At 37.1% G+C, this 23697-nt stretch overlaps 1 protein-coding gene across 1 annotated transcript; it reads right to left on the bottom strand.

The window, feature by feature from the left end:
* Positions 1 to 552: 552 nt before the first annotated feature.
* On the bottom strand, positions 553 to 21182 carry LOC104459648 (homer protein homolog 1-like). The gene is made up of 5 exons (XM_010083547.1): positions 21139 to 21182; positions 20728 to 20884; positions 13419 to 13550; positions 8547 to 8639; positions 553 to 729 (listed from the first exon to the last, which is right to left on the bottom strand). The coding sequence occupies exons 1-5, from the start codon at positions 21180 to 21182 to the stop codon at positions 553 to 555; spliced, it is 603 nt and encodes a 200-aa protein (XP_010081849.1).
* Between the last annotated feature and the right edge of the window lie 2515 nt (positions 21183 to 23697).

The raw sequence follows: 23697 nt of genomic DNA, 5'->3' as shown, positions 1-23697 counted from the left end.
GCCCTTCTTGAAGACTGGAGTGATATTCAGTCTGTAGCAGAACTATGCTTCTCTCATATTTCAAAAAAAGGTTGAAAAACGTTTTCAACTGTCAGAGAACTGTTCAGTTAAAGTCTGCTTTAAACTTCACAATCCAGAAATGTTGCAAGAGTCCCTTTTCTTCCAACAACCCATCAATGAAAGGCTGACATCCAGTCCCATCAAGTCATTTAAAGAATGTGTGCAAAAATAATTTAATTGGAATATTCTATGAAGCAGTTAATTTTACTAAGATCTCAGACACTGAAATAATGCTTCCTGTTAAAGGGACACCTGCACTAACCAGTGTTCAAGGGCTCATGTTAAGCTGATTAAACTATGAAGTAACATTCCCCCAAATCTTATTCCAAGAGATTTTGTCATACATGTTTTTTTCTTAAAACAAAGATTATATTGCAAATCTCAAAGCCAGTCCAGATTTGGGGGACAGTTTGGACAGTTTGGTTTGGTTTGGGGGTTTTTTTTTCCACACAATATGGGAGAAAGTCCCTTTAACGAGGAAGGAGACAGATATCACTTAATCAGGATGTGGGAATGGAATCTGTACCTATGGGTAAATGGCAATGCGTTCTGGGTTGGTTCAGCCCTTGGTTCTGAGTTCTGCGTCACTTCCGGTGTCGCTCTCTCGTCATCTGTCCCATTAATACTTTCTGGCGTTAAAGGAGACTGAATATCCCCTCCAGCTGATTCCTTAAGTAAAACAAACAACACATTAAAATTACAAACTGTCCTGCTCAGGAAGACTATGTGCATATAAGCACTAACATTCATTCTTAAATGATACACAAATTTTAGTTAGCATTAATGTGAGGCTCAGATTTCCAGAATCCCCCATGGTCATATTTCATTACGTGAATTTAATTTCCAAGTACATTACCATAAGATTCACATTATCTTGTAAAAAACACAACTGACCTACGAATTATTTGGAAGTATCCAGCCTCCTGCTTATTACATAACTCTCTCTTTTACCTGGTATCACAGTCAGCCCTCATCCCGCTACACAATGGGTGATTATTGACAGTCAGGGCTCTTGTTTCTTACTCTATCTTCTAACACAGTGAAACAAATAATTCTGATATTAATTTCAAAATCTAGCTTTCATACTGCTTATTAACCAAAGAGAACAGTGGAAGGGCCACTGATGCTGTGCTGACAGTTTCACCTATGAGTCACTTGTAAACAGCATTTGTTCAGCAGAGTCCCTGCAAAACTTTTGTAGGCACGTTAGGCTGGCCTAGCTCTTGCTGATCATCGTATTATCTGCAAAGGAGAATACTCCAAATACACCCAGGCAGCTTCCATTAGTTCCATGTAACTGGACACCTGAAAAACTTAATGGCTGACTCCCAGCAGAAGGCACTGGTGCAGTTTTAATCACCCTTCATCATGCCAACATGTACATTTGTATTTTGGCCAACAAACACCATTTGCTAATCTCTAGTCACTGAAAAGTACGTCTATTTCATACAAACAAAGTACATCCTTGTATCCCACATCTTATGGCTTTTCAGTACTTCTGTGTGGTTTTAGTATTTTCTTTCCTACATTCTTTCTCAAGTAATTATTTTTGCAGGAGATAAGCGAGTCCTATAAGCTAAATAGCTCAGTTAAATTTTAAAATGTCTTAGTAGGCTTTTAGTAATCAAGCAGTAACATTTAATTCTAAGATAGAAGAGTTTCATGAATAGAGTTCAATGGACGTCGTGGAGAGGCATCTATACAGCAGAGGACCGGTTGTTTTATCTGTTCTCCATGGGGAACAGGTAAAATTGCTATTTAATGTTATTAAACTGAAGCACAAGCAGAGTCTCTGGAAGGCCAGCAGTTCCTCTTCCCAGCTCTCTGACGTTCTGAACAGGAAGATGAAGAACAGCAACCTCAGAAAGAATTGCAGAGTATCTGAAGGTGGTCATGATCTTACAAGATCAGGGTTTACTTTCTAACTCCACTTGTAGTCTTCAACTAGTTCACAAGGATAAAGCTTTTTGAAAGCCAATACTGAATCTGATGCTCCATTTATAGGAAACGTTGTCCTTGACTTTGAGACTTAACTAGATGGAAAAACTCAGGTCTTCTAAAGAAAGTAAGATCTGGCTGTCATTATCACCTTCCACACCTTTCTGGTGTCTCTTAACCAAAAATAACTGTTGTTCAACGTTTTCACTGCATTTTAAAATACATTAAGCATTTGTAGCACAATTGTCAAAATTTTGCTTTTATTCTGCCATATTTCTCACATAGTGAGAGATCTGTATCTCACTCTACAACTTGAGTTAGTGGGTGATACAACATTTTAATACTGACTTCAAGTTCTATTATATTTAGCATTCATCAAATTATACAACGCACATGCACCAGTGTCTCCATTCTCCACCTTCTTATTAAACTCCTCCTGATTAAAAAGCAGAAATAATTAGCTTATGCTGATTTAATTCCACAGCTATAAACTGTTATTTATAATATAAATGTAATTTTTGATTATATGAATGCAAATTGTTACCTACTTGCAGGAAGAATCTTGTTATTTTATAGCCAAAAATATTAAGTGTTAGTACTTTAAAGGGAAAAATTAAATCTTGATTTTTACAGAACAATTTTACTGAACTGAAACTGAACTGAAAGTAAGTGTGAAAGGAGAGCAGATTTGTCAAGATAATCAGGCAAACGAATTATTTTATAAAAATTATATGGTTTTGTCTATTACGATCCTCTGATTTGATAAACGGTTTCCACTGACATTAAGTGAAAGCCTTTGTGGACCCAAGACTTTCTCTTTTATTTCCTCCTCTTCCCGAACTACACTAGATATTTGAAAAAAATACATACCACCCACTACAACATCTGGATGGCTTCTATCTTCAAGCTAAAATTCCTACAACACTCATAGCAGATACATAAAGCCAGAGCCTACTTATTAAAAAGTTTTAAGTGTGAATGCATAAAAATTATTTCAATAGAAGAAAAACAAATGTGTAAGTTGCATCTTTATTTTTCAGTAAAGCATTTTCATAGACTTCTAATGTGAATGACATTCAAGTGACAAAAATTAATGCAGACAAACCACAGTCTATGTAATACCTAAAAGTTCATTGCTTGCAAGGTTATTAGGGGCTGATTTCATACGTACAAGAGAAGCACCAGACCCTAGTATGTATTTCTTCCACCAATAATACAGGTTAATCAGTGCTCTCACACACTCACAACTATCCCTGCCTGATAACTTATTTGCAGCCAACTATAATGAAGCTGGTTATGAAAAAAGCACTAAAAACAACAGAAAAAGCCATTTAACACTGAACAAGATTTTTACAAATGCTTACAGGTACCATGTTCCCATTTAAAATTTATTAGAGAGAGTAAAAGAATTTTAGAAAGATTTTGGTATTTTTTTGTTCATATGCAATTAAGTTTTTATTCTATACCATTATACCTTGACACAACCACTCCAGACTTTATGGAGCTGGGGAAGAAACTGCAGTCAGCTTAAAAAGCGATTTTCATCCCTCCCTTCTAGCTGAGAGGGCAGGTTAACTTAGTTCTAACATTCAACTGTACAGACGTTGTATGAAAAAACAGCACTTAAATTGAAAATTACTAGTCTTCCTGTAAATCAATGATATATTTTAAGGCCTGATATTTCCCACTCATGACAGCTACAAATAGATATTTCATGCACTTGAGAAGAAAGGTTTAACAGCTATCCTGCGGTATAAAATCACTGTTGTATCATATTTGTGTTTCTGGAGGATACTGAACTTTAAATCACACACTGGTCCTGGACTTACACATGGCCTGAGGATTAGTATTTTTCTATATGACAAATAAATGTGAGAGCCTGACTCAGGACTGGCTTTGTCAGAGATCTGCACTGTCTGAAGGAGCTCTGGCCATACTAATGAGTAGGCAGGACTCCAGTGATGCCAAGCAGCATAAAAATGACAATGCCTACATTATATAAATGAAATATGATAGAGAGGAATTAATCAAAAGTAAAACAAGCAGACTACACAGCACAGATCAAGCCACCTTTAAAAGGTGACTAAAAATGGAACAGAAGAAAAGGAGGAGTAGGCGGTTCTGAAGTCGTGAACCAATCAAACCAGCTCCAGCTTGTTTTCTTATTAAGTATTCCACACATTCCCTAGGATTGCTTTTCTTCATAGTGCTTCTCTGTTCAGTACTGACTGGCAATGGCATAAGTGTGCCAGCTACTGATTCCCATACCATAACACATGTGAAACATTTGTACCAGTATAGAAATTCACGTAACATCCCAGAAAGTTACTTTGTCCACAAACTTTGTCAGTTAATTTTGTACTTCTACAGGTGATAAACCATGACCATTTTGCCAAAACTAAACCATTCCTTGCACTAAATGACATTGTGATTCTAAAACTTTTCAGGCAATAGCTATTCCTAATAGTCTGCATAGGAGGTGCTCAGAATCACAGACAAGACTATTTTGAGTAAGTTACTCACCACACAATTTCAGAAATTAATCTTAATTGGAAATGACTGGGATCAAAATAAATATCTGAGGACAGATCCCTGGTTAGAAAAAAGAAAAACTGAGGTTCAGACTCCAGTTGGTTGCAAGAGTGATGTGGTGAGACTGCAAGCTGCACAACCTGCTCTGTTTGGTCCTGTATGTGAATGTAATTAAGGTAAGTTTAAAAGAGAAGAGAGGGGTAAGAAAAAAAAAAAAAGAAAAAAAAAAAAAGAGGGGGACACACAGTTTTCAGGCTATTGCTTCATGCAGCTCAGCAGACTCCAGATCAAAGCGTTGCTCTTTCTGCACGTAGGCAAGGTTGTAACTGAAAACAGACCATGGGTGGCTTGTCACTCTAAGATCCATGAGTTTATGACATGAGCAGAAGAATTCCCTATATTAAAAGATGGGTCTGGGAAATAGCAGGTGGCACAACAGGTAAGCCAGTGTTTTAGTTTTAAATAAGATAAGAGCATTGCAAAGCTGTATTACCTAAGGCTGAGTTAAAGGGACACCAGGTGGAGTACCTATGTGCATAGGTGGCCCTAGAAGTACCAAAATAGACAACTTCTTTCTAGACTGAAACGTCCAGACACAGCAGTTATAGATAAAGTGTGCATTATTATATGAATCCATCTTAATATAGATGGGTCAAAAGCAGAAGTTCTCTGACACAGGAACGAACAATGCTTTCCTCTTCATTTTAAGAAAGCACCATGTGCTTGGTGAGACTTACACATAACAAAGCAGCATCTCTCTTGTAATTTGTTGGTCCAGGCCCCTGTCCTTCTCTGGACAAGTTTAAGTTCTTTTTACAGTCAACTTAAATGGTGATTTTACAATATTATCTGATATTCTGGGAAATTAAAGCAAAGCCTGCTGGTAAACAAGAGTAGTATTAAAGGCAGTATTAAAGAAACAGTAAGAATGCAAAGTTTAAAATTTGCAGCAGCATAGTTTAAGGGAAAAGGAACTCCCGCTATTAAGTAATTACAAAATTGGGCTATGTATTGCTTTCTTTCTACTATGTGTTACACACACACAAGCACATGTGCACCCCCCCACCCCACCCTTCCCCATGCCATCAGATGAAACAGTATATCAAAAAAATACTCAACACAGAACTACCACTTCCTGGCCATTGTGGCACTTTTCTGGTGGAAATATCTAGCCAAACAGTACCAACACTTTGCTAAAGCTCATAACACCTTAGAGAAGCAGCCTAACTTCAGTGGACTTTAGATAAGACTGTTCTTAATTTTTAACATGGATAACTCTGGTAAGTACTAACTACAAATATTCTATTTCTGAGATATTTCTGTTATCTCTTGTTTTCTATTTCTCTTTAGTTTCACAACAAGCTTTTGGAAGACATTCAGAATTGATAAACTCACACACTGTAGTAGTATTTGCAGGTTTCCATCAAACAATAGTGAACAGCAAATACCTTGTGCGGGGTTTTGTTACACTAGTTGTAGAGATATTTTAATAAAGATTTAATCTGTAGGGACATACTGAATGCAGGAAAAAGCACATGTACTTTCTTTCTTTCAGAATTGTGTAGCACAGAGGGTGGGCAATGCGCCACACCTGGTACTTTAATAACTGGTAAATAATAAGGGCTTTTATTAAAGCAGTACCAAGAGAAATATAACATTTTATTTAAGTTTGACATATTTTCCAGTTTTGATAGGCAGTATCTTCCTACCTATGACTAATTCAAAGGAAAAGGATATCAGCAAGTCCAGAACAGCAGAGGGACTGACACTCATAGCTAACTGGGTTACCATTACAGAGCTCACTACACACAAATGCCTTTGCTGTCAAAGCGTCCTAAAAAAGCCAGGTTCCTGCAAAGTTTTGGCTGGCCACTGAAAATATCTCCTTCCCCTTTTATTCTCCCTCTCTGCAAAGGATCACGATGCAAAAGGGAAAGAAGAGCTGTAAAATGACTGAGAAAGTCAACACTTGAATTACTCGCCTTGCAGCCACTTTTTGGCAGATGATCAAAATTATAGCAAGCGCTCCTTCAAATGCCTCTAGGGTCCCACCTTCCCTCCCCACTACCAAGCACCCATCTTCCCCCCAGGCAATAAATCTCTTTGAATGAGCCCCAGTGCCATGTAAGGGCTGCAGTTTGCCATGAAGCCATCGTTTCTCATCTGCTCCAAACTCAAAATTCCTGATTCAACTCCCTTGTCTCTGGGGAACTAATGAGAAGCATTAAGTATGTGAAGACAATTATGCTGATGTGTCAGTACTTGCACTAACTGTATCTTTCAGAATAATATGCTAACTTATCAACACAGCAAAAAGCCAAGAGATGAAAAGTAAGTCCTGAATGTGAAGTTATTCCTAAGCGTGCAGTAATTAAACTGCAACTCTCAATGCGCATTATAGAGTCGCTCAAGGTAACATTTCTGTAACTGCCTACAGAATAAAATGTTAGGTTCCAGGTATAAAAGGAAATCTGCACAGGAAAATTAAAAATATTAATAGCTCATATAGTTTGAGAGAAAACTTTAACCCTGGGCAGCTCCTAGATGAAAGCATCTTGTCTCTGAGTGAGTAGTTCAAATTTACGTCCAAACCAAACAATAAGCCACTCCATTTGACAGTGTCAGATTTAACTTCTGAGTCCAGACTATTAATCAGCATGTCAAAGAATAAGCAGAGTAACTGTTTTGCCTATAATATTGACTAACTAGAGCCCTGGCTGAAGCACTTTCACTGTTTCTGAAGCCATGCGTATATTAGGTTACAATATTGAAACACCTATTTCTATTATCTCTGTGTTTATTTATGGAATTTATCAGAAATTTAGAGACAGACAAGAAAACTAATAAAAAAAGATTGCCTTATTTTTTTCTTGTTAGAGTAAAGCAAGCAGTTTCCCGTTAATAGCAAAAGCCAACCTAGCCCTTGGGCAAAATGCCTACTGGGAAAACAAGATTAGGTTGGTTCATTGTGTATATTCGTGTGGTTTCATCTGACTTCTCTTGGAAGGACACCAGATGTAGCTTTCTGCTGGCAATAAAACTATTCATACAGCATGTTGCAAACTGCCTGCCATCCTTGTTCCACCAAAGATCCGGAGCGCATTACAGCGCAAAGCACCCAAGAGACACACTGATTCAATGAGTGAAGACTCCCCAGAAAAAAGACTCGGCTGCATTAATCCTACTTAACTCAGGAACCCCTGCTGTAGGTTTAAAGCAGCTTCATCCTCCAAGAGAAGGAATTACCTTTGTCTTCACTACTGCTTAAAATAAAGCAAACAGCTACACACAGAGCCAGAAACACTGGGTGGGGTGAGGGTGGGGGGGTGTGCAGAGGCATAAAGGCCTCATGCCATTTCTTTTTTTAAAGCAAATTCAAAGTATTCAAGTCAATTAATTCTAGGCATGACTAACATAAATATGACTATATATTAAATTTATCCTCCTGTTAGGCCTATATTTACCCAGTTCATATTTTGAGATACCATTTATAATATTTATCATCATGGCTAACTGTAATAAAACTCCAGAACCAGAACATGAATCTGTCATCTTCCTTCAGCACATTTCACAAATGAATACTACACAATAAGAAATAAGCAAAAATCGTTTGCTGCTTTAACTTTGATTTTTGCTGTAATGATTCTTCTACAAAAGTCCTTTACAGTGCACCACCTGAAGTTTCATAGATACAATAAGAAAAACCACAAAAGTGTTTACTATAGATTTACTCACCTAACTGCTCACCATGTTTACTCATTTTCCCGGGAAAGCTCAAAGAAAGGAATAGGAATAAACAAAAGGCTGATTTTATTTTAAAGCACGTTCCTTTGACACATCTGTAGGGTATGATAAGTATATTCTTAGACTTCCTGACACTTTTAGCTGACTGTTGAGAGGATTCAGGATAACTGGGAAGTACCCCGTTCATTTTAACACAACGTGTGTGTAAGATACAACACAGTAAGTAGCACAGATATGAAGTATTAGGCTTGAATCAAGGCAATAAGACTCACTTGAGAGGGTGTACTTGTTAGCTCCATCTTTTCTTGAGATTTTTCCTTTGCTAGTCGTGCAGCTTCTTTGAATTCCAGAAATTTTTCAGCAAACTGAAGGTACATATGTTTAAAAGAAAAAAAAAAAAGTAAAAAGAGAGAGTAGGCGTGAAGTAGTACATTACATGCAGAACAGAATGTTGTACTTAACATTTTACAAAGTCAAATTCTGTCGGTAGAATTTTAAAATTTTTCTCCTTATCAGATACTCATTTAAGTGGATTACACAGTGATATACCTTTCAGTAAATTTCAGACATAATATGAACTGTTTGTATGTCAGGACATTTATGATGCAAAGAAGTTTGATCTGTTGCTGATAGTGTTAAAAAACCTCACCTCAGACATGGCTAATAACAGTGACAAGCTTCCTTACACAGCTGCTTTCAGATTGAGTTTTTACTCTCCTCCTGACAACAAATTATCTGGTTCTGAAGCCTACTGTGGTCACTATTAGCTTAGAGCTGTCATTGGGCTTCAGTCTTTCATGACTGAAGCAATACTGACTGCTTCCCAAATTTTAACAGAATATATAATTTCAACAGCTAATAAGAAAGCAGCAGCGGGAATACAGAGTCAAGTTCCTTTCCTGATTGTTCATTGACATCAATCAAGCTAAAGAACAAATTCACTGAATTAAACATTTGCACATACTTAACACTGGATTCAAGAATTGCACACTGAATTGCCATATGAAGCTTAATTTCTATGCTACATGTACCTCTTCCAGAAAATAGCTAAAGCAGCAATTTAGAAATACATGCACCCTTAAACTTGAGAGATTTAATCAATTTATTAAGAAGAGGGCCTACTTTCTCTGCCTAGAGAAAAAATTGGCTTCATAGAGCTCAGCTTGACACTACACTAATTGCTATAGTAGCCAAACATTTGTTTTTGTTTCCGACTGCTTTTATACAGAACATTATCTTCTTATGATCAGCTTAAGACTGAAACGATCCTGCAAAAACATTGGAAGCTTCACCAACAGCTTCTAAATCTCTCCGACAGCAATATACAAAGAAATTGTTTTGCACTACGTGTGTATTTAGAAGGGACAAAGGCTACTCTTTGTGTGACATAATACAATCATAGAATCATAGAATTGTTTGGGTTGGAAAGAACTTTAACCCTCAACTATTTTCCATCAGAACTTCACTTGCCATGCAAGATAAAAAAATCTTACTGTCTTTAAACTTCTTCTCCTGGTAGGCAATTAGTATTTGAGGAATTATCATTCCTCTCTGCTTGTATCCTCTATTTCACCTGTCTGGTTATCTAAAAGTATATGTTTTGCTAACACAGAATGAGACAAAAGTTACCACCCTGAAAGTCTAATCCAGCATCAAAAAAAGCCTCAGATAATAAAATTGACAACAGATCATCACAACTAGATGACACTTATTTAAGACGTGTACATAGACCTCAAAATCTGATGGGTAACCTATCATTTAAAACAGCTTTTAGACCAGAGAATTGGTAAATGGAGAACATGATGCTGAGGTTTACAATAAATGGCTGAAGACATATAAGGCAGTAAATATGATCTGCTATATCACAGTGGTAGAAACTGTAAAAAGATATATAATAGACAGATCAACAGACAAAATTCTAAGAAAGATCCAGCAAGGCTAATGTAGTGGAAATTTTCACAAATTTACTAGAATTCCTTGAGATAGTCAGGTGATGGATAATAGCAATCTCTTGATAAGATTCCTGAATAACAAAGATGGTATGAAAGGAAAGGTTCACTGGAGGATCAATATTTTAAGGAAAAGATGAAAAATTGTGCAGGGAGACTACAAGAGGCTCTTACAAGTATCTGTGGTTGTATTTCTGCCATTTAGCATACTCCAAAGTTATATGGAATAAATCAGGTCAACTAACTTAAGGGGGTGAGACAGACAGCAAACCTGAAAAGGAATATTTCTTATATATTAGGATACTATCAAAAGCACAGACTTATCTTCTGAATGAGAAGGTTGTCTCAGTTTTTTCTCAAAATCATGGGGCATTCTGTTCCTCTTACTGCAGCAACAAGAGGGACTCTGCTAGCAAAACCTGATCCTGTGAAAGGAATATTCTTCAACACTGATTTCTGATGGAGCAATCTTGAGGTTAACCTGTGGTCTAACATATTGAGAAAGTGTCTAATGAAGATAAACAAATGTTTAATTTATTTTCTTCTACACTGTTTGTACGCGAAATCGATTAGAGTGCCATTATTTTTCTAACAGATACTCTCAATCTGCTAATTCTCAGTCACAATAATTGTACAGAGAGAGGTTACCGCTGTTGCTCTCTACCCCAGTAATTGCTTTAGGAGGACAAAAGCATGTGAACCAAAACTGAATAGTCCAAAAGTCAAACATTCACTATAAACTAAGCAGACAATGATCTGAGAATAGACAGCTTATTCTGTCTGCTCTGATTATTTGCTTCATTAACCTGTTGAAATCAGTCACTAACACACTAGGCTAAAGTTTTTTGTGGTTGCATGTTGCCTTCTACTCCCTGAAACCTGAAATATTTCCTTGGGGCCCAGAGACACTACTGCAAAACAAATTACATACAACCGGGCTGTTCACTTAAGGACTTCGATAAATCAAATACAGAAGAGAAGTTCCAGAATAAATTTTTAAGGCAACTTTCAGAAGCAATCTGTTTCTGAACAACTCCATTAACACAGTTTATGTGTTAGCCCTATTGCTAATGTCCAGTAGTAGCTTGAGCCCTAAATGAGATTTCATGTCATACAGTGCTAGGTGTACTAAAAAGTGCTTTAGTTAACGTGACTACAATGCCAGTGCACAGAAGTGAGCGTCAGTAATCTGTGCAGAGACAAGAATGAAAATATAGATGTGATTTCTCTAAAGCTATGCAGCAGATCCAGGGTTTCTAATGAGCTTTTTTGATTCCAAGACCAACATATCTACCAACTCCAATGACCGAATAATCTAAAGAAAAAGTTTCCTTTCGCCTGTCAAATATGTTTGTTACTTCTAAAATAACACAGAATGTTTTACCTTTATTAATTTTAGTAGCAACAATCAACAATTTCAACACACATGAATATCAGCTTGATAATTAAGATATAATACAACAGGAGCAATTTGATGAAAAGGTCCTGAAGATTCATCACCACAACCTTCAGAAAAGGCCTGCAACCTAGTATTTTTCTCAACAGATTTGTGTATTCTTTGTAAAACACAGCAATCTGAGTAACTGCTAATCAAACATGTACTTAAGACAAAATATCTAATGTAGCTTTTCAGATTATTTTTTCAACAGCAATATAAAGTTTTAAGCCAACGGCATACTTAAAACTCTCAGACATCCAGCAGTGAAAGAATGGGATTGAAACAACTGTAATTAAGAAGGCAGTAAGTACCACATGGGGTGAGAAAAAAGAGTCAAGGATAGGACAGATAGAACATCCAAAATATTTTCACTGACAAGGATAATCTAGTGTTTGAAGACAGTGTGTATGACTACAGCGTGATACTTTTGCCTCCAAAGGAGGATTCGGTGATTCAGGAAAACAAGCAAGTCTACAAGAGACAAACTAAATTAGCATTTACGCCAAGTCCATTGAAATATTAAGAAAAGTTTTTACCATGTTGGTAAGCAAGTGCCTCTATGTCATAATGTCTCTCACAATTTAAGTAAGCGAGAAAGTTTTCAAGTTCACTGAAGCAATGACAGGTGCACAAACATACACACAATATTAGTGTCATTAGAATTTCCTGTGTTTGTGTTGCTTTGTGGAAATGAAAGGTGTCTTATTATGAGAGGAACAAATCTTACAAGTATAACACTTGTCCAAACAAAGCAGATGTACTGGTTCTCGTTTTAATGCTTTTCTAACAGGCCCATGCTTATCCGTGGATAGTGACAATTACTTTCTCAAAATGGCTGGTATGACTATTATTTTTAATAACAAGCCAATCATTATTCCTTACATGTAATATACATTCCTTTAACTGCACTTGGGTTTCCAGAGCTTTTGTATACTTTAAAGACGAAAAATCTCTGCTTAGAGACATGTTCTTAAACTGAAACTGAAATTCCTCATCTGGAGAAAAATTACACTGACTTGTACAGGTTCCTGGACTCATCTACTGGGTAAGTATCAATAGCAATAGGTATTGTAAAAAGGGTGCTCAGTGAAACTACACCATCACTTTGAGAAACAGGGGTTACTGCTTTCCTCAGAATGAGGTTTACTACCCTCCTGCACAAGTAGAACAGAAAAAAAATGTATGGCACAGAGTTTCTTCTGTAAACATTCATCTTTTGTATTCCAACAAGAAAATGTAGTTTTCTTTTACATGGAATATATTTCCCACTAGCTTTACTTTAAGCCTCTAGATGCTGAAATATCTGTAATTTGATGTACTACATAGTAGAAAAGTTAAAGCGATTTGGCTTAAAACACAAAAATGCATCTGAAGACCACCAACAACTTATTTTCTAGGAGATCTAAATACAGAAGAAACACTAAATTGTCTACTCCTTTAAATTCTATAATGAAAAACTGTAATGGAAGAACAACTTTAAAAAACAAGAAACTTAACAAATTAGTAATTAGAAAGCATTAACATAATACACTGCAATACCTTAAATCTCCCTCCTTTCCTCCATCAGTTAAAAGAAAATTTGCAGGTATCACTCTTTGTCTTGTCCTTTTACGTTATAGGGACTGATACAGAATATTTTGTTGTAAATTATTTGTAAATAACAACAGTAGTGAGCACTGAGTCAAGCTACAATGAGCAGGAATTAAATATTCTTAAGCCACTTGACTAGCTGAATAGTTGCCACTGGTCATACTTACTTTGGAAAGGTGATGTTCAGATGAAAATCCCAAGCCATAGACTGTATTCGCCCTGCTGTCTGCCCACTGGCCAAACTTCTGTGATGTTTTAGTAAATGTCATGTTGGGGGTGATAGTGCTATTTATTATTGCCTGAAAAAAAGTAATAGTTGTAAAAAAGGAATTTTCTGGTTTTGACTTTTTTTAAAGACCACTCGTAATTGAAAATGCCAATATTGTAGTCAAGTACCTGTCACTGAATGAGACACACTGAGAACTAGGGAACAGTTTTCTAATTCATTCACAGCTAAAATTACAAAAGCATATTTTCGCATACGTTCTGTAAAAGGAATAAAACCTTTGCAAGCAGTCATTTAGTAGTCAGCAAGTCTAAAAAAACTCCTTCAAAGCATCTGTATAGGCTAATGAGATCAGAATAGAAGAACTAGCAAAGTCCTTTCTTGTCTCCCAAGTGTATTTCTTTGTCCCTAAGGCAATGCCTCTCAAGTCCACTGTAAACTTCACTGTTGCATTCCCCCCATCCTTGTTGCATATGTGATTCTCACGAGAAAACACACAATAAAACAAGAAGCACAATTTCTTTTTAAGCTTCTGTATTACAATAATCTGTTTTTCCTTTAAACACACACAAGCATGCTTAACAGTGACAGGATCATATACCAATTACAGAAAAAGAACTACTCTCAGAATAATTTTTCTTCTCTAGTTCTTGCTATATACAGGAAGAAGGATCACATCCTCCAGCATACAACTTCTGCTAATGTAAATAAAAAATGCAACTATTAGATGATATGCCAGTTCCATAAAAGCAACTAGAGTTTTACCACGGATTTCAACAGTATTTCCATCATGATAAAGTTGGTCTAACATATTCCAAATCTGCGATGTGGAACTATCCAGCTGACACAAAGTACGTCAGGATAAAGTCTTATAGTGATATAAAAGAGTTTTTTAAGTAAAAAACTGATGGTTAGTACAGTTTATAACCAACCAACATGAACTAGAAAGACTAGCCATAAACCCAAATATATGGGCATCTGAAGTGAAACGCAGGGACGCTTTCTCATCTGTCTGGTGCTACGAAGAGTTTCAGACACATTTGTTAAATAATTCATAGACCTTTTCATGAATCACTGGTGCTTTGTAACACCCATGTGAAAGAGAACGTCCTTAAAGCTTCCCAGAAAATAGCACACATTGTGAGCAGAACAATTCAGCAAGAATCCTTCTTACATGCCAGTTACCATGCTCCAGAGGTTATTGTCAGTACGTATTCTACTGCAATTGTCTTACAGTACTGAGTTGGAAATCTTCGCAACATCAGCGTGTTTCCTGCTTCCGTGAAACCGTAGCCCCCACCCTACCCCTCACAGGTTAAAGCCAGCAATTACTGAAAAATACTAGAGCAGCAACAAAATCCACAGGGTCCAAACCATCCTCTCTACTGCAAAAAATGAAACATTTATTTTATTCTTTGAATAGCAGGAACTGTACAGCTGTGTGAAGAACAGCAGTATTTCCTCAGGATGACGACTGTGAGAAACTTCGACATCAGAGGGATCAAGTACTTCTCTCCCTACCGCAAGATATTCTATAAGTCAAAATCAGTCTATACTACTTGTGTGGGATGGCCTTCTGGGTGGATATTAAAATGAGTAGTCATGGAGTCTACTTGGCACCCTTTGCTTTAGCTGAGATTTGGGTAGCACAGGAGCACAGCTACCATCAACATAAGATTTTCGCTGAATTCTATAGGGCAAGCCTGAAGAATTTACAGCTGAGGGGCCAGTTAAGCCCACAAACAGCTCCTATGTGCATACAGTGATTCTCAGACGAAGTGGCGGAGAGGTGTATTGCAAGGAAGTTCAGATGAACACATTGTATCACAACGTAGAAAAACAAGCAAAGATACTGCAGATTAATTTAACAAAACTGGCATCTTCTGTAGAGGCTTTGCAGCTCCACTATACTCACATTAAATTGGAAGAGCAAATCTGGATGTAGGTGACGATATCAAACAGCCACGTCTCTCCATTAACCTTTGCCTCAAAATGCAAGTTTTGCCTGCAATTGTGAACAACTCCTGGAAAATTTTGTAATGACTGAAAGCTTGCATTTGAACCAACAAGCCTCATCAGATCAAGGACTGGATTTGCTGTGTGATCAAAGACTGGAATACCATCTCCAGCATTAATTGTCCACAAAACATTTCCTCAGATTTTCATAGAGGAGAAGCTGGTCAGTGAAGTCACTGGTAATTCAGACATCATTCTCCTTTCTTTCGGCATAAGGTTCAGAGCCAAATAAAGGCAGCAGGCTTGCACTTGCACTATGGCCTCCAACAGAACTCACAGAAAATGGCTGTCTATGCCACATAGGACAGAATAGATAATGCGAGTCAGGGAGGTGGACCTTCTTGGAAATTAGGTGTTCTGGAGTGCACTTTTTCTCATACGCTTCTTGTCTTCTTGTGCACTGCAAGTGCTTGGAAGTGCACTTTTGAAATAACCCGGTAGAATCGCAGAACAGAGCTGTGCAAGTTCACTTAATGCTCAATCTCTCTTGCTGTGGAAGCTGTTAACAGTTAACAAGTTTGAAATTTAATATCCTGGGGACAGTGTAGAAAAGAGTCTTCCTCCCAACTCGAGCTCCAGCTATGCTGCCCAGCTTGCTTAAACCCCAGTTCCACCCACTCCTTAACTTGAACTTACATCACAGACTGAGGAGGGTGCATGTTATGTCACAGATGTAACTTCCTGAATGCAGATGACCCTGAAGACACAGGCTTATGACTTCCAAGCAATAAGCAGGTTTAAAGCCTGCAGGACTGGTATTTGCTGCAGCAGCAGTGGCATGTCTGGGTGAAAATCAACTCGGCGAAAAACCTTGGGGAAACCAACCAGTTTTCAGCTGAGACTGCTCGCTGCTTCAGCTGACCACATGGCTGGCTGCGCAAGAGAGAACCCAAAACAGGCTGCCTGGTCCAGAATGGGGTATCTGTTTTGACAGCAGTCTGCATTTAAGTTGGGTTACAGTGACTGCCAAATTGCTTCCTTGCAAGGGAGAAAGGTATGAAAACCACTTAAAAAAAAATAATTCTATTGAGAAACAGTTGCTCTGATTCTTCTCTTTACTTTCCAGCAGAGAAAAATTAGTTCAAAGACAGGACGTTTCTCACTGGGAAGATGACATTCAGATCCCTGTGATACAAAGAGTCCTTTCCTTGGATTTACCAATTTTACAAGGAAATCTGGGATTTTAATATTCTCTGAATTAAAAGCATTAGTATGCTAGAGCTCTCACATGCTAAATTAATTACACTCTTAAAAAGTGCAATGCTAGAGCATGCTAAAGATACAGTCAGTGTACTTCTGGAAAATATTAGATATGAATCCTTCACATCACATTTTTTAAATTAGAATTTATACTTGAGCTTGTTTTGTCTGCTCAAATAGGTACTGCTTTAACTGCTCTCCTCTATGCCAGATTTCACTGTAGACTTACCAGTATAACAAGCGAAGATTTCATCAGCTTTTATGAATGTTGTTAGAATAAAAGTACAAGACTGTCTTAAAACCAGAACACAGCCAATCTGACAGGCAGACATTTAGCTTTTGAAGAAAACTGATTTTGTTATCTTTAGATTTTGTTGGAATAATAAAATAGCTTTCACGTTTTCCTTTCATATTAGTTTAGCTATGAGTATATAGGACATGTGTCTTAGCTCTTCATTTTACTCACTGCAAACTCAACAGCTGCAAGATACACAGCAGTGGTCAAGCTTTATCTTGTGCTAAAACTGATGGCAATAATACTTAAAACACACAGTATTTTTTAATTTCTTCAAAGGAAGACCACTGAAGACCTGTGCTTACAGGCCTTACTTAAAACCTGTATTTAGCATTAAACAGGTTATCACTTTAATGTGCAACAAGTTTATTTTACAAGTCATTAAAATGTAAAGATCATCTATGGCAGTAACAATGATGGAAGCCTTTACTCAGAAATTACATATACAAGGCTCACGGAACCTACAGACTGGAAAATCGCTCTTTCCCAGAGTCTTCACTTGCTTTAGATGAGCACAAATTATTAGAGGTTTTTCCTATCTTGCATCTGTGAAAAAATTATTAGAGAATTATCTAGTACTGTAGGAACCACCTTACTTATCTCCTTTCTTTCCTCAGTGACTGTCAGAGATTGAATGGAAAAGACAGCAGGACTTTGGAAATAATCCTCACGTCTGTCTGCAGTGCTAGTTGAGAAATAATGGCGGCTTCCTTCTACCACCTCAGAGAAAGAAGTACTAAACTACTTTTTTTCCAAGGAGCTAAGAAATGACTATATAATTAATGAGAATTGAAAGCCTTAGCAACAGCTGCTCAATGTTGTCATGTCCTATTGCATAAGAAATTTTTATTTTTCAGGCCTTCCCTTGATTCCTAGAGTTGTAGGAGAAAAAGGTTGCATAAAAGATATTTAACAAGAGGCCACAGAAACCAGCCTTGAGTTCTGACAGATTACTTGCAACAGTATCTCCCTGCCAGGGGCAACAGGGATGCATATACTGTTCATGACCATAAAATATGGCCTATACACTGAACACTCTATGGTCCTAGAACATTTTCTGGAGCCAAGTTAGAGGGAGACGCATCATTTTATGTGCAAAGTATTTAACAAGGAGATTGTAACTTCAGGAAACAACATTAGACAGAATGCATTAAAAATAAGCAGAACTTGCTTCTGTAGGACTTATTTAATCTGAATCTGGCTCATAGACCCATTGATACGGAATAAGGAAAAAAAGCCTCTCTCAAAATACACCAAAGACCGCCATAAGCAAATTGAAGTGGGAATCTGCAACACACAATAGCATTCCTCAGAGGTGAGTGAAGATCACATCTTTAAAATGTCCTTCTGTTTTCAAGAAAGATTTAATGACTTTCCATCAGTACAGAAGCAAAATTTTATCCAGGAATCCTACTGAAACCCACTGACCTAAGGAGAGGAAAGGGTGTGGGATACAAACAGGATTATCCCCCAAATCTAAAGGATCTTTCTCTCAGACATTCCTTACTGCAGTCTAAGCGAACATACATGTGAGCTGCCATCACTTACTGACTTACAGCTCAGCACCTGAGCCACTGTAAGTGAGCAGCCACAAGCACAACATTCTCTCCTCTATAAAAACCCACGGGGTGTGGTAAACCCCACCAGCACCCAGGTATAAAATAAAATCTGGCTGGATCTATTCCTTCTGAGGGAGGGGCATGACAGCTTCAAAACCAGTATCGTTCAAGAAGTGATTTTGGCCACTGGCAATACATGTATTTGAGACATTTTCAATATAAAAATTGCGATTTAAAAAAACCCCACAAAATAATCTTCATTCAGTTTCATTTCAAAACTTAAAATGGGAGAATTAAATTGCAGAGCTTTTACTTCTTTGCAAATTTAATGCTTCTGTCTGACCAATCAACAATATAAGGCACTACAAGCTCAGATGCCAGCAGCGTTACCGACACCCAGCTGTAGGCCATATAGCAGAGATACTATCTGGCTGCTTCATATTTATATTCAGCCCATTGTATATACTATATTGTATATGTGGAGACGTGTTAAAAAAAGATGGGTCTTTAATCAAAAACAAAAAGCTCCGGGAATTATGCCAAAAGCCCTCTTAAAAGTCTTCCATAGGTCCCCCTGCTATTCACCTGCATACATTTCAGAGCAGTGTTGTTATGTCTAAAACAATAGGTCTTTCTTAATCATGAATGGGATCCTACACCTTAGTCAGACATTTAACACTCAGATGAGAACATTATTAGGATTGCAGGAATCACAAAGAGAGTAAATAAATGTGACACTGCATTATCAATATACCTTGCCAATAGTAATGCAAAAAGGAAATGCAGTAGACAAAAGAACAAATAAATAGGTGAACAACTGCTTGACAGTTCAACTCAGCCGGCACTTTGCAGGCCTTGTAGCTTTGGACAAAGGCAGAGGAACCCTGGTGGATACTAGAATATGGATTTTGTAAACTGTGCAGCTCAGTTAAGGTGCTACAAATTACAACTGGTAGTCTTGATTTCATACAGCATCTAGTTCCAATCCCAAAGTCTGTATTTATAAACAATCACACAAAAGGTATTTTAATTATTTGACAGAACTAAAAGAATAATTTGAAGGAAGGCTGGGAAGGGAAGACACAAGGTATGACTTAAACTTAGAAAAAATCTGGTAAGCTTTTATACCAAAGTCTCAATCACTTAAAGTAGTATCATATAGAGATCTTTGACTACGAGATCTTTTTCTATATACTTCTTAATGACAGAAGTTCTACTTCTTCATTTAAAATAGCAATGATCTGGATATTTAAAAAAAATGCAGGGTAATATTTTTCAGCATTGAACAAATAGCCACAAAATCTCTGCGAATACTGTTATTCTCTAACAGTATTTCAGTTCCAACCATCATGAACTGATGAATCTCCAGAAATTGCAAATTAAAGTCTTTTGAAAGGATTGCAACTTTTGATTACACTCTCTATATCTTTAATGTCCTTATTGCAGAATTTTCTGATATGCTGCTTGTAAAGTTACTGTTTTCCTACACCCTTTGGGTAGAACCTAAGGAACAGCTGAGTATTTTCTCCACGTCAAGTTAATTTCTTATACAAAGTTTCTTACAACAGCAGCTCAACACATTATCCTTCCTAATTTAAAAAAAAAAAAAAAATAAAAACAAAAAAAAGAAAAACACCCCCCAAAAAACCCAAACCAATTGAGTTTTGATAAAAGCTTACCATGGAGAGCTTTATTAGGCGGGAATCCGCACATCCACTACAGCAAAAAATTGGAAGATTATGTAACAAAAGATTTACCAAGTGATTATGGGCACTGAGCAGATGTCCTTCATAATGCTGAAGCCAATTATATTGATAGAGCATTGAACGCAAAGATGAAAACAGGTTACTATAACCCTATTTATACTTTTTAGGGCATCTCACAGGGAATGTCTTTTTAGCCTGCTCATAATATTAACTAAGCATCAAGTCATCACTTAAATTGAGCAACAGATTTATCAAAGTAAATACAAATGCATGGAAAATTGTGTTTTCAAATAAATACTTAAAATGTAATGAAGCACTTAAAACATACTGAAGCAAGGTTACCATTTGAACATGTCAGTAGTCTGTTACTCAGATAATGACAAAAGCATCTGGGAAGATACATGAAAGACATTTAACTAGAACATAAAATACAAAAATTGATGAAGCAAGCAAGTTTTCTGAAATAAAACTGACCTTTGAGCCATCCAAACTGATTATCCTGTAGACATTTCTTGTGCTGTCATAGAAATAGGACACAGTAACAGCATGCTTGCTGGTGGGAACCCAGTTCTTCTTAGTGTTTGGGTCAATCTGGAAGACATGAGCTCGGGTGCTGAAGATGGGTTGTTCCCTGAAGGGTAGAGAGGAAAATTCATGAAACTAACATGCACACAGTATCGTCACACGTAAGTTATCTGACAGTTGTGCCCACTGAAATGTAGACACTTCACTTTGCATGATAAATTTTTCCCAAGATCTTCTGCATGTATTGCTGCATAGAGCAGGTAACTGCATTGATACACATATGCAAGCAAAATGCAAACCTTCTAAGGCAAAAATCAGCACCCAGCTGTAGAGTCCGATAAAGACAGACATCTCTCATACAGATTCAGCCCTGTCCGATCATCACCCCAGCCCTCCTCCTCCATCTATCCCTTTAAACTAACTGGCATTAATACCTGTGTAACTTCATCTCATTACACTGCAGAATGTGTATGACTTCAAACCCCCACACTCTGGTTACTCTAACCAATTTTAGGCCATAATATGAAACTGAACTGTCTCATTCAATGCAATTACTCTAAAACTAACATTAATTAGGGCCAGGAACATGAGTTGCAAAACCCTCACTCTTTGGAGCTTCACACCTGCACATTTTCATAGCAACAATAAATAACATGTTTCAAAGTTAACTGCTTAGCAAATAAAATGATATATGGTAAAAAAAACCTACTATACTTTAGAATTTACAATTTTTTTTCCCCATGACCACTACCGCACATATACTATTTCACAAATCTAAAACTATTTCAGTATCACTAAAATGGTTGTCAGCTTAAATTTAGGTACATTTTAGTGACAAATAGATTGCTGTAGTCTTCAGGAAATGTTGCCATCAAATCCCAAAGATATTAAGCACCAAAACTTTAAGTTGGATTTAACTTTTTAAGTTTTTGGACTTTCTTGTTTTCCCCCATTTCCAGGATGTGAAGAAACATATCCTTTCTCCCTGGCCTCATTTCCCTTTACGAGGTAAGTTTTTAATCAGTTTTCCTGCCCAAAATAAAAGCAAAAGAAGAAATTGGGATTTGGGGTACTCAGAGTCAAAGGGTTTTAATCCAGCCTCATTACAAAGCTGTGAACTCTCGGAAATATCTCTAGTGCTTGGCAGCAAGAGCAGCTGAGACCAGCTGCGTTCAGCAGCAAATTCGTACTACTCAGCTGGGAGTTAAGGTTTCTTGAAGCTTATCTGCCAGAAGATGTGGTGTTCACCATGTTGGGTGTAGGAAGAAGTGATAGTAAGGATACCGAATCGACTAAAGACAGCAAAGACAGAGTTTCAGTGAAAGCTAAAGGAGAAGGAAGGCAGGCCAGGGGGATCAATGCACATGCTAGTCCTCCATACCTCAGCACCAACTCATCCTCTCCTTCTAAATGACAAGCTATAGGAGGTTGGGTACCTGTTTTTCTGATCCCAATCCCTTGCACACAAACAAAGGTTACGCAATGGCAACTTTTATAGCACTTTCGTTTAACAGAATCTTTACACTAATTCTTATAACTTTCAAATATCTACAATTACTTCTTCAATCATACTTAATCTTTAGTTCTATGTTAGATACATTTTGCATTTACCTCCCAGCTAAGGTATGTATCACATCACCATAATACAACCAGTTAATTAATTCTGGAAAGTCAAAGAGCCCATCAAAACAAAAATCTTAAAAGCCTGACAATTTGGATGAAGACTGACACTGAAAGGAGAAAATAAAGACTCTGACCAGATCAACTAGGAAAGATGAAAGAGCTGAATCCAAATTGTAAATGTGTAGTTAGTGAACACACATTTGACCAGCACTTATATTCTGTCTCAGTAGAGTACATCACACAGCTGGGACTCTCAACACACCACACGTTAGGAATTTAGTATGTAAAAAGTAGGCAAAAGATGTATGACTAAAGCAAGTGGGAGTGTCAGTAAAAGTCCAACTGTTCAGCCCTGAGTGGCTGCTCTCCTGCACTGTCAACACAAAAATCTTCCATAGCCCCAGTTAAATACACTCAACTTGTTTGCCGAGGTGGACTGCACATGCCTGCTGACTGACCAACACTGTTGCTCAAAGACAATCAGAGCACTTTGCAGGGCACATGTATGACTCTGGCATAGAGATTACAGTTACGTGTGGAACCACATAAATGAAGATGATTTTCAGTTTTTTTCAGGTTTGTTTTTTTTTTTTCTGATAAAACTAGAGTTACAGTCTTTTCTTTCCAAGTTTTAACTGAAACTACAGCTTTGCTGAATTACAAGCTGTCCACACTCTATGGAAAACACATAGCTCCCTTCATTAAACTAGCTGGATAAATCGTGATTTTGTCAGATTACTGGGGTAATTAGGATTTTTTTCTGACAAAGAGGCTACACCTCAGATGCCTCTAGAATAAGACCAATGTTTTGACACTCAACGACGATCATTTATAATTATTACTTCTTCAGACAAATGCAACTTATGCAACTTAAATCTACAGGACTCGATGTGTTATAAAATCAGTCACTGATGTGCCACTAAAGTCCTTCAAAGCAGCTGTACAATTAGGTCATCTGTACTCTTCTGTAGCAGCATACTGTAGAGCTACTTAAATTTTAGATTTGCTAAAACATTCAGAAACAAACAAAAGGTAATATATAAAACATATGCAAGATTCGTAATTTCAGCTAATCAATCTTTACTCAAGCTTTTTGCTCTTCCATTATCCACACAGGACATGACGCCCTCCCAGTCTGGAAGTTTCAATTAATTCAGTTGAAGTAATACCAGTTATAGGAACATTAGTTAAATAAGAGAATAGTTTCCTTTTTCCCTTGCTAAGTGCTCAATTAATATATACATATTATTACACATGTAATAAAATACAAATTATATTTTATATATCTTATACATA

The sequence above is a fragment of the Pterocles gutturalis genome, unplaced genomic scaffold, assembly GCF_000699245.1.
Source record: "Pterocles gutturalis isolate BGI_N339 unplaced genomic scaffold, ASM69924v1 scaffold52150, whole genome shotgun sequence".
In the NCBI taxonomy this organism is placed as follows: domain Eukaryota; kingdom Metazoa; phylum Chordata; class Aves; order Pterocliformes; family Pteroclidae; genus Pterocles; species Pterocles gutturalis.
Note: the sequence above shows the minus strand (reverse complement) of the source record. Positions and strands in the feature narration are given on the sequence as shown.

Coding starts and splice junctions, on each gene's coding strand:
- LOC104459648 (XM_010083547.1), bottom strand. CDS start 21,182: ATGGAGGAGGAGGGCTGGGGTGATGATCGGACAGGGCTGAATCT. Junction 20,885..21,138: donor GATCGGACAGGGCTGAATCT/GTATGAGAGATG, acceptor TCTACCCTTCAG/GGAACAACCCATCTTCAGCA. Junction 8,640..13,418: donor CTGAACATCACCTTTCCAAA/GTAAGTATGACC, acceptor ATGTACCTTCAG/TTTGCTGAAAAATTTCTGGA.